The sequence below is a fragment of the Nematolebias whitei genome, chromosome 1, assembly GCF_014905685.2.
Source record: "Nematolebias whitei isolate Nwh7 chromosome 1, NemWhi1, whole genome shotgun sequence".
NCBI classification, from domain to species: domain Eukaryota; kingdom Metazoa; phylum Chordata; class Actinopteri; order Cyprinodontiformes; family Rivulidae; genus Nematolebias; species Nematolebias whitei.
The window spans coordinates 83501923-83513586 of record NC_056498.1 but is presented as its reverse complement, the minus strand read 5'-3'; the positions used below and the strand labels follow the sequence as shown (position 1 = coordinate 83513586).

The 11664-nt window shown below is 42.2% G+C and overlaps 2 protein-coding genes across 3 annotated transcripts in view; one reads left to right on the top strand and one right to left on the bottom strand.

Annotated features, from left to right (window-relative positions):
- LOC119413748 overlaps positions 1-11664 on the bottom strand; it is an 880117-nt gene that overhangs the window by 579723 nt on the left and 288730 nt on the right. The gene's annotated exons all lie outside the window — the stretch shown is intronic.
- nt5c2a (5'-nucleotidase, cytosolic IIa) overlaps positions 1-11664 on the top strand; it is a 34201-nt gene that overhangs the window by 21736 nt on the left and 801 nt on the right. For both annotated transcript variants that reach the window (XM_037680827.1, XM_037680820.1), the window contains 3 exons: positions 703-754; positions 3091-3151; positions 3256-3432. In XM_037680827.1, the coding sequence (XP_037536755.1) occupies positions 703-754; positions 3091-3151; positions 3256-3432 (290 nt within the window). The remainder of the gene's footprint in view (positions 1-702; positions 755-3090; positions 3152-3255; positions 3433-11664) is intronic.

The following is an 11664-nucleotide window of genomic DNA, read 5'->3' as shown; positions in this document are numbered from 1 at the left end:
CGCTTGGAGGTTTGGTATGAGAGGATGTCAGTGACTCATAGGCCAGGCTCAAACTTCAGAGTCCAGTCTGTTGTGTGGTGTGATGGTCTCACTGTCTTGTCTGAGAATAATGTTAATAAAAACTGTTTGTACTAATTCTATGCTAAATGCATATTGCTGTATGGCAAACTGACATCCATTAGGACAGAATCAACAGTCTTGAAACTGTCACTGTATGGGCTCTATACCAGGTTTTTAGTAAATGCAAATGATGAGTGGGTCACACTTACACAGCAATTTACAGTGTTTCTTATTTACACAAACACCCATACAGTGTTTCTCTTTTATACATTCACTCTGTTTACATTTAGCACTTTTTCCCTTTTCAAACACATGCAGGTAAACTTATTGAGGCAAAAAGGGAAGTTCAGACCTCAACCTGTCTGAAATACTGTGGGACCTTAAAGTGTGGTACATAAATTAATCCTTACAAATCTCAATTAGCTGAAGCAACACAGTTAGTCATGGGCCAGACTGATTCACTCATACAGAACATAATTAGCTAAACTGACTACTGCATAGATGCCTCAGTTTTTTAATAACTTTATAAGTGTTTCCAAATGTTAACTGGTACTGGAAATGTGCTTTTGTCCTTATATTTCTCCAAACTGTTAGTTGGCACAAAAAGCTGATTTACTAATGTATGTTGTTGCTTTTTTGTAGCCATTTTTGAGGAACTTCAGTCACTGGAATGCTTTCTTGCAGAGCTGTACAAGTGAGTTAATCCTTTTTTAACAGCAGCTAGTAATGTGTAATACATTTGTGAAAAATAAGTTTTATTCATATTAAAGAGATTATTGTTTCTTAACGTGAAGAAAATAAATCCAATTAAATGTGAACCATTCAAAAATAGTTAAAACCTTAAGAAAACAAATTCAAATGTTAAGAAGCTAAACTTATAGTCATTAAAGTAATTTATGAATACTCTGAAGTGAGAAAATAAACTTTATTCCCTTATTATTAAAAATATGTTTAAAGAAGGGCAGCACGGTGGTGCAACTGGTAGAGCTGCTGCCTCTCAGTGAGCAGGTCCCTGGTTCAAATCCCAGTCCAGGGGCCTTTCTGGGTGGAGTTTGCATGTTCTCTCCGTGCATGCGTGGGTTTTCTCCGGCTACTCCGGTTTCCTCCCACAGACCAAAAACATGCATGTTAGATTGACTGGTAACTCTAAATTGTCTCTAGGTGTGAGTGAGAGAGTGAATGGTTGTTTGTCTCTACAGTGCCTTGCGAAAGTATTCGGCCCCCTTGAACTTTTCAACCTTTTGCCACATTTCAGGCTTCAAACATAAAGATATAAAAAAAAAATTTTTGTGAAGAATCAACAACAAGTGGGACACAATCGTGAAGTGGAATAAAATTTATTAGATGTGTCAAACTTTTTTAACAAATAAAAAACTGAAAAGTGGGGCATGCAATATTATTCGGCCCCTTTACTTTCAGTGCAGCAAACTCACTCCAGAAGTTCAGTGAGGATCTATGAATGATCCAATGTTGTCCCAAATGACTGATGATGATAAATAATCCACCTGTGTGTAATCAAGTCTCTGTATAAATGCACCTGCTCTGTGATAGTCTCAGGGTTCTGTTCAAAGCTCAGAGAGCATCATGAAGACCAAGGAACACACCAGGCAGGTCCGAGATACTGTTGTGGAGAAGTTTAAAGCCGGATTTGGATACAAAAAGATTTCCGAAGCTTTAAACATCCCAAGGAGCACTGTGCAAGCAATCATATTGAAATGGAAGGAGTATCAGACCACTGCAAATCTACCAAGACCCGGCCGTCCCTCTAAACTTTCATCTCGAACAAGGAGAAGACTGATCAGAGATGCAGCCAAGAGGCCCATGATCACGCTGGATGAACTGCAGAGATCTACAGCTGAGGTGGGAGAGTCTGTCCATAGGACAACAATCAGTCGTACACTGCACAAATCTGGCAATTATGGAAGAGTGGCAAGAAGAAAGCCATTTCTCAAAGATATCCATAAAAAGTGTTGTTTAAAGTTTGCTACAAGCACCTGGGAGACACACCAAACATGTGGAAGAAGGTGCTCTGGTCAGATGAAACCAAAATTGAACTGTATGGCCACAATGCAAAACAATATGTTTGGCGTAAAAGCAACACAGCTCATCACCCTGAACACATCATCCCACTGTCAAACATGGTGGTGGGAGCATCATGGTTTGGGCCTGCTTTTTGTCAGCAGGGACAGGGAAAATGGTCAGAATTGATGGGAAGATGGATGGGGCCAAATACAGGACCATACTGGAAGAAAACCTGTTTGAGTCTGCAAGAGACCTGAGACTGGGACGGAGATTTATCTTCCAACAAGACAATGATCCAAAACTTAAAGCCAAATCTAAAATGGAATGGTTCACAAATAAATGTATCCAGGTGTTGGAATGGCCAAGTCAAAGTCCAGACCTGAATCCAATCGAGAATCTGTGGAAAGAGCTGAAGACTGCTGTTCACAACGCTCTCCATCCAACCTCACTGAGCTCGAGCTGTTTTGCAAAGAAGAATGGGCAAGAATTTCAGTCTCTCCATGTGCAAAACTGATAGAGACAAACCCCAAGAGACTTGCAGCTGTAATTGCAGCAAAAGGCGGCGCTACAAAGTGTTAATGCAAGGGGGCCGAATAATATTTCACGCCCCACTTTTCAGATTTATTTGTTAAAAAAGTTTGACACATCCAATAAATTTCATTCCACTTCACGATTGTGTCCCACTTGTTGTTGATTCTTCACAAAAAATTAAAATTTTATATCTTTATGTTTAAAGCGTAAAATGTGGCAAAAGGTTGAAAAGTTCAAGGGGGGCGAATACTTTCGCAAGACACTGTATGTGTCCCTGTGATGGACTTGCAGCCTGTCCAGGGTGTACCCCGCCCCTCGCACAGTGATTGCTGGACATGGGCACCGGCGACCCCCGTGACCCAAAATGGAATAAGCGGGTAAAGATAATGGATGGATGGGTGGATGTTTAAAGAAATTAGAAATAATTGTCAGAACTCAAACAGCTTTTGCTACAGCTATATACTTTCTGTTCTTCAGGCATCTGGACAGCAGCAGCAATGAGAGACCTGACATCAGCTCTCTGCAGAGGCGTATTAAGGTAAAGTTTTAAATTAATCCTTTGTCTCCTATTTTTGCTTGAATAAATAAATAAATGAATAACTTTTTACTTGTTTATACTTCTTGCTGTTGTGTCCTCTCCAGAAAGTAACTCATGACATGGACATGTGTTATGGCATGATGGGAAGTCTGTTTCGCAGTGGATCTCGACAGACCTTGTTTGCTTCTCAAGCTATGCGCTATGCTGACCTGTATGCAGCCTCTTTCATCAACCTGCTCTACTACCCCTTTAGCTATCTGTTCAGGGCTGCACATGTACTGGTAAGATTAGTTTTGTCCAAAATTTGCTTAGTATCAAGAACATTTAAACTAATTCTTGCCTTTAGGTGCTGCATTATGTTGAATTGTGTTTATTTTTCATCCCTGATAACACGATTGTTTGTTTAATGACCCTAAGTTTGGCAGGCTGATGAGATACGGACTCAGAATACAAAAGAACGTGTTTTATTTAGGAAATCAGGTCCAGGTGTGGTTGACTGGATGATTGTCAGCTGTAGGGGAAAGTGGTTATGGTCGAAAAACTTGAAATCCCACTCTCAAGAATCAACTCTAGGCAATTTTCTTTTTTCTGGGTGTTCCTTATAAAAGGTGGAGGTAAGAGCGGGGTCCAGGATGAAGGATCTAGGAACCCTTGAGGGTTCCTCAGGACTATAATCTCCCCAATCCACCAGGTATTGGAAGCCACGGCCTCTGCTTCCTACATCCAGGAGGCGTCTTACTGTGTATGCTGAATGGTCATTGATCAGACGGGGGGTGGAGAAGGTTGGTAAGAGGGTTCAGAAGGCTTGACAAGACTGGCTTGACTTGGGAAACGTGGAAAGTGGGATGGATTCTCAGAGGATGGTAATTGTAATAAAACATCCAATGGGTTGATGATTTTGGTTATGGGGAAAGGACCAGTGAACCTGGGGGCAATCTTTCTGGGAGTGTCTTAATTTGATGTATTTTGTGAAAAGCCATACCTTGTTACCCAATTGATATTTGGGTGTAGTAGATCGGTGTCGGTCCGCAAATCTTTTATTTTGTTCAACTATCCTTAATAAGGCTGCTTTGGTCTGGTGCCAGATCTTGCGGCAATGACGGAGGTGCTGCTGAACAGAGAGAGTGCAGATGTCAGTTTCTTGGATTGGAAATACAGTAGAGGTGGGGAATATCCCAGAGGAGCTTTGAAGGGAGACAGACCTGTTGCTGAAGATTTTTATGAGTTGTGTACATACTAGGGGTGCACCGATTTCAATTTTCAGGCCGATCACCGATCACCGATTTTTTGAAAGTCTGAACTGCCGATTCCGATTTTGGCCGATACCGATTTTTTTTTATTTTTATAAGCAACAGTGTCAGGTGTTACAAGATCACAATGCACCTTCAATTTACCAATCTTATTTTATTGTAAAACATACCCTTGAAAAATACCCTAGAAACAATACAAACTTGTTGTTTTAATTTGTCATGAGGTAGTATTCTGAAATATAAATGAAGTTTACACAATTTTTGTTAAAACTATAAAATTAACCAAAAAAAAAAAGTTCAGTTCCTTCAACTCTTTCACTTGTTACATTTTTTAAAAAAAACTTAAAAAGATAATGCAACAAGTGTAACATTTTCAAGTCAGTCGGTAATAAGAACTAACACTGGCACAGGTAAGTTAGTTCTCACAGACTTATTCCAGTCACTTTCATTAGTGGCAGGTTTTTCTTGATGAACAAAAGCATTTCTGCTTTGTCACCAGACAGGCGACTTCTTTTCTCATCTACTACATGACCAGCCAAGCTAAACAGGCGCTCGCTTTCAACGCTTGTGCATGGGGCAGAGAGATGGGTTCGGGCAAGTAGAGCAAGATGAGGGAAACGATTTTCATTGATCTTCCAGTAGACCAATGGGTCCTGGCTCCTTTCGACAGGAACCTCAGATAGGTAGTTCTGTACCTGCATAGCTGAAGGGCTGGCCAGCTGTTGCTCCTGTTCAATGTTCTCCTTTAAGATTTCGTCGTGAGCTGCAAACAGTAGACTACGCCTTTTGGCTGCAGGTTCATCGATATCAGGAGGTCCCACTTCAGAGGATGTTCCTGCAGCAGGTGTGCATCTGGTCTCCCCCTCTGCAAGTTTGGTCAAAAGGAGCAGTTTCACGTCATCTTTCACCTCTGCTGAGAAGTAGCGATTCTTGTACCTTGTTTTGCATAAACAAAGAAAGAGGGGTTAATCATTGTGTTTTGTATACATTAACAGTTTTTATGACTTGCATGTAAATAAAGAAATGCATTTCAATCAAGAAATTTTTATTTTTAATTTAATTTAAATGTTTGTTGAAATATAGTAGTAGGCTAAAAGTAATTATGGCTAAAATAGAATGTTAATAGTTACTTGCCTTGGATCCAGAACAGTGGCCAAGCTGTACAGGGGCTCATGATCAATGATGCTGAATCTTCTCACAACAGCCTCCAGCAACGTAGCTTTGGCTGTACCCACGCCACGGTCTGTGCTCGCTTGCCTCTCCTCTCTCTTCTTTACAGTTTAAGAGTACTTGATGACGTTCGAACTGTTCGTCAATCCACTGTGCAGTAAAACTTAACATGGACATTAAACTTACATCAGAAGTCCAGATGTCTGTTGTAAAGCTGAGTGTATTTGTATTAGCTTTTAGCAGGCTGCGGGTGTCTCTCGAAACTTGGCTGAACAACTCCGGTAATGCAACATCAGAAAAATATTTCCGACTCGGCATATTATATCGTGGGCACACGTGCTGCATCAAGCTTCTAAAACCTTTGTCTTCAACGACTGAAAATGGCTGGTCGTCTAATGCCATGAACTCCATCACTTTCCTCGTGGTAGCTTTGCTCTTTTCGCTGCTCATAAAAGCTAACAGCGACCCACCGACTGCCTCTTTGTTAGCGCTAGCTTTAGCATTAGCCTTAGCTTGGTTGCTCTCTTCAAACATTGCATACTTGGCGGCGTGGTGATTTCTTAAATGGCGAACGAGGTTTGTTGTATTAAAGGTTTTGGTGGTGGCTCCACCACGACTTACTTCGGCTTTACACGAATTGCAAATTGCGATCTTTGGCTCATTTTCTTTTACAGCGTAGAACTTCCAAACCGACGACATGGCTGCTCCGAGTGACCTGTGTGTGAGCTCTCACAGTGGAGCAAAAGGGGACAGCAGCTGATTTTCAGACCTTTCCAGAGGCAGATAAGATCGGTGGATAAAATCGGCTTCTCATTTAAAGATCGGCCGATCGCCGATCTCCCCAAATTAAGGAAATCGGGGCCGATCGATCGGCCGGCCGATTTATCGGTGCACCCCTAGTACATACTCTACCCAAGGCAGATGTTGACTCCATGTTGAGGGGTTATTTTCATTTACACACCTTAACGCTGCTTCCAACTTCTGATTGCATCTCTCGGTTTGGCCGTTTGACTGAGGGTGGTAACCAGAGGTCAGATTGGAAGTGGCTCCCAGGGCTTGACAGAAAGCTTTCCATACTTGTGAGCTGAACTGTGGGCTTCTGTCTGAAACTATATCATGGGGAGAAATACCATTGGAGACCTCAAAACACGTTTGTTTTTCATAATTTGAGAAGTTTCAAATGCTGAAGGGAGTTTTACCAGAGATACGAAGTGGGCAGCTTTAGAGAAACAATCATTTATAGTGCAAATGATGGAACTACCTTCAGACAGGGGCAGATTAGTGATCAAGTCAATAGCGATGTGGGACCATGGTTGACCAGGAGAGGGTAGAGGAAGTAATAAGCCTGCTGACCGTTGATTGTTGTTCTTGTTGTGGGCACTGGGCACAAGTGGAACATGCTTCCACAATTTCTTTGACGTCTCTGTCCATGTTTGGCCATCAAAAATGTCTTTTTGTGAGGAGCATCATGCATCTTGTGCCTGAGTGACAAGAAAATTTGGCTTAGTGAATCCAATCAAGGACCTTACTTGTCACTGCTGAAGGGACAAACAGTCTTCCTGGGGGTTCGGTGCCAGGATCTGGTTTGCTTCTTTTGGGCTCCAATATGTCGCTTTCTGTGAACCAAGTCATTACTCCCATTGTACATAAAGAAGGAAGGATTCTTTCATGAGTATCAGGATCCTCGGACAAAGAGAACTGGTGAGAGTGAGCATCATGTTTAACGTTATGGGAACCATGAATGTAAGTAATTGAAAAACTGAACTGGGCAAAAAACAGTGATCATCTAGCTTAATGAGCATTGAGTCTTTTGGCCCCCTGAATATAGGCCTGTTTTTTATGGTCCGTCAAGATGATGAACCACAGTTCAGCACTCTCCAACCATTGTCCCCTTTCCTCTAATGATAGCTTAATGGATTGCAGCTCTCGGTTGCCCACATCTCAATTCCTCTTGGCGGGGGAAAATGCATAAGGATGTAATTTATTGACCTCTGGAGACCTCTGAGAGAGGACCTCTCCCACTCCTGTGTCTGATGCATCTACTTCCATGAGGAATTGTCGATGGGTGTCCGGATGAAACAGGATGGGAGCTGATGAAAAGAGTTGTTTCAGTTCCTCAAGCGGTCTTTGCTTATGGAGATCAAATACACTTTCGTAAAGAGGAAGTGAGTTGTGTGAGTGGTGTAGCTACCTGACTGTTTTTGATGAACCGGCAATATAAGTTGGAGAACCCCAGGAAACGCTGTAGCTGTTTGAGGTCCTGGGGTGTAGGTCATTCCGCCACCACCTTAGTCTTTTCAGAATCAGAGCGAACCTGTCCTTTTTCAAACATGAAAAAAAAAAAAGATGATTGTTGACATGTGGAACTCACATTTTTCTGCTTTTATGAACAGTTGATTTTCAAAGAGCCTTTATAGAACCACCTTTACATACTTAGTGTGCTACTGGGCATCTTTGGAATAGATTAGAATGTTATCCAAATATACAAATACAGCTACATTCAGAAAATCTCTCAAAACATCATTTACTATTGCTTGGAAAATGCCGGGTGCATTGGTTAGTCCGAATGGCATGACAAGGTACTCAAAGTGTCCTAACGGAGTTTCAAAGGCTGTTTTCCATTCGTCCCCCTCCTGAATCTTCACCAAATGATAGGCATTGCGCAAGTCTAATTTGGCGACTATGGTGGCATCCTGAAGCTGTTCATAAACAAAATCAATCAAAGGTAGTGGGTATTTGTTCTTAATGGTTATCTGATTAAGCCCTCTAAAATCTGTGCAGGACCTCAGTGTTTTGTCTTTCTTTGAGACAAAAAAGAACCCTGCTTCAACAGTTGATGTAGATGGACGAATTATGCCAGATTTGAGGGATTTCTGTATCAATGTTCTGTACAATGGGGACCCGGAAATTCAGCCACAACACGAGTGAACGAAAAGATTTATTGAATATTTGTCAGAAAAGGAACTCCTGAGGGAGAACGTCAGCTGAAACTGCAAATTTTGATCACAGGTGGTGATGCAGCAGCTGCGATGATGTCAGAGGGAAGGGAGGTTAGGAGGGATGGAGGCACAGCCAGATCATGTGATACGTGAGTGCAGTCTGGAAAGTCCAGCAAACCCTCCTCTTCAGCTCATGGAGCTTGGTTCTGGAAACTCACAACTCCTTGAGTCCAGGGTCTGAGATCATGGTCAAAATACAGGCATTGGCCATTCACAGAGAGGCAGAAAAAGCAATATTTAGAGGGGTTTAATGAGAATCAGTGGTCAGCCTGGCAGCTGGGTAAACTCATCCACAAAGTCCTTTATGGCCACCATCCTCTCCCATGGATCATTGGAGGTGGCCTTGCTGGGCCGCTGATGGTCCTCGAGGGTGAGCTTCGTGAGGAACAGACAACCTGCTGGGTTTTTGTATTGGTCTGTAGATTCTAACATGATCTGTGGTTTTAATGTGTTGGAACCCATGTGCAGGCAGACAACAGGAGCCTCTGAGGTTAAAATAAAGTGAGTCTATTAATTTAAACAAAAAATTAAGGCAAAAACTGTCAGGGCAGCAAAACTTACATACTATACCATACCATACCATACCAATTTATTTATATAGCACTTAAAACAGCAACAAGGCCAACCAAAGTGCTGTACAAAAGAACACAAACATGCACAGCAGACAGGAAAACATAAAATAGAAATACAGATACAAATAGCAGCAGAAGCTAACTAAAATGGCCAACAGAGTAGAGAACAGACCGGGCCAAAACAAATCACACCTTGTTAAAGGCAAGCGAATAGAAGTGGGTCTTCAAGCGAGACTTAAAGACTGAGAGTGTGGGAGCCTGCCGGACACTCAGTGGCAACTCATTCCACAGTCGTGGACCTGCAACAGAGAAAGCCCTGTCACCTCTGAGCTTACGACGGGTTTCTGGGACTGAGAGAAGCATCTGGTCTGCTGACCTCAGAGAGCGCGGTGGGACTTATGGCTGCAGAAGATCAGTGAGATAGGATGGGGCGGAACTGTTCAGTGATTTAAAAACATACATGAGAATTTTGAAATGGATCCGAAGGTGAATGGGTAGCCAGTGCAGGGAGGCCAAAACTGGCATGATGTGCTCTCTATAGCCTGTACCAGTTAAAAATCGGGCTGCAGCATTTTGGACCAGTTGTAGACGAGCAATGGAGGACTGACTGATTCCAAACAGAAGTGAATTGCAGTAATCAAGCCTAGATGTTATGAAGGCGTGGATCACTGTCTCAAGGTTCTTTTTGGAGAGTATAGGCTTCAGCTTAGACAGCCGTCTCAGCTGAAAAAAACAGGATTTTACCATCATGTTTACGTGACTGTTGAGTTTTAAGGACGGGTCCATTTTCACCCCCAGATTAGTGACCTTTTGTTTCTCTAGCGGGGCTAGAGAGAAAAGGTCAATGTCATGGTTCATGAGTGAGCCACTGGGATGGAACAGCATGACTTCAGACTTCTTCTCATTGAAGCTTAAGAAGTTTAAAGCCATCCAGTCCCGGATGTCAGCCAAGCAGTCAAGAAGAGGCTGAATAGAGCGTGTGCCTCTGTGCCTCAGGGGGAAGTAAATTTGGCAATCATCGGCGTAGAAATGAAAGGGTATGTCGTGTTTGCGGAAGATAGCACCTAGTGGCAGCAGGTATAAAGAAAAGAGAAGGGGACCGAGGATGGACCCCTGCGGTACCCTCCACTACATGGAGGAGGGAGACACGGAGGAAAACAAAGCATGACAGGCTTTGGAGCATAATCCACGGACAAAGGAGGAAATAAAAGCCACTGTTTATAAGGAGGCTGATAAGACGAAATGACAAACACCTGAGGTGATTAGGATTGGTATTTGAGACAGGTGAGATAGGAGCTAACAAGAAGGAGGGAGAACACTTGGAAGTGCAGGAAACACAAGGAACTAAACAGAACAAAATGCAGATTCCCACACTCAGGTGTAGGTGATTTGCCACTACAGTAGAGACTGACTGGTTTCTCCGCTCTGTGGGCAGGATCATAGTTGGTCTTTTTGTGTTCAAGCCACTCCACCTCCATCCTTAATCGTCTTATAATCAGACTTCAGTTTTGTTAGCTTATCCCGGCATTGCTTAGTCTGGGTGTAGCCATGCTGCGCCATCATTTCTGATATGTTTCAGTAAATGTACTCATTTCTTGTGACTCCGTCCATCAACACGAAGAGGAAGTGCAGGTTCAGATTTAGTTTGCAGTTTTGCTGGGCGGGTCATCCAGTGACGTAGCTCTGTTGGCCAATAAACGGCTTCTGTTTGCTTACATCATAATTGCTATCTCAGAGCAGTTCGCTTGGAAACACAAACAAGGTGGTCCCATAAACTGGGCTGAGTGGGGGTGGGTACTGGCAGTGGGCAGACCCTTAACTGGTACGGTGTGGTGTGGAACCGATGAGAGTTGAGACAGTGGAAAAGGACCATAAGTTAAAACATATCAACCACCAAGGCATTAAAAGTCTGGCAAAAAAGAAACACATTAAGGTTTTGGAGTGTTCCAGCCAGTCTCCAAAGCTCAGCCTGAAAATATGTTAATGGAGATGAAGCTTTGAATTGACACACAGCAGTCAAGAAACCTAAAGATTTTAGTTTCTGTAAAAAAGAGTGGATCAAAATAGTTCTTGTGTGCAAAAGTGGTGACCGGTTAGAAGACAAAACATAATTGCTGTTATGGCCAACAAAGGTTTTCCCATTAAATACTGAATCTTGTTTTTCTTGAGGATCAAATGTTTCATTTCACTCAATAATATGTAAATAAGTTTACTTTTTTGTAACACTGTTTGTTGACATTCTGTGTTTCAACTAAAATAAGGTCAAAAATTAGGACTGTTCATTTTTTGTAAGTAAACCTACAAAATCAGCAAGGGATAAAATATCCTGATGCATGCTCAATAATCCAGGTAGAAAAATCTACCAAAGTAAAGTCAGGTCCTCCAGACAGATACTTCTTGTTGACTTATTTTGTCTTTTATCCCAAACATTTTGTCAAGGGGTAAAATGTGTATATAATAATCATAATCATCAGTATTAAAACAATTAAAGACCTGAAATATTTCAGTTGGTGTGCAATGAA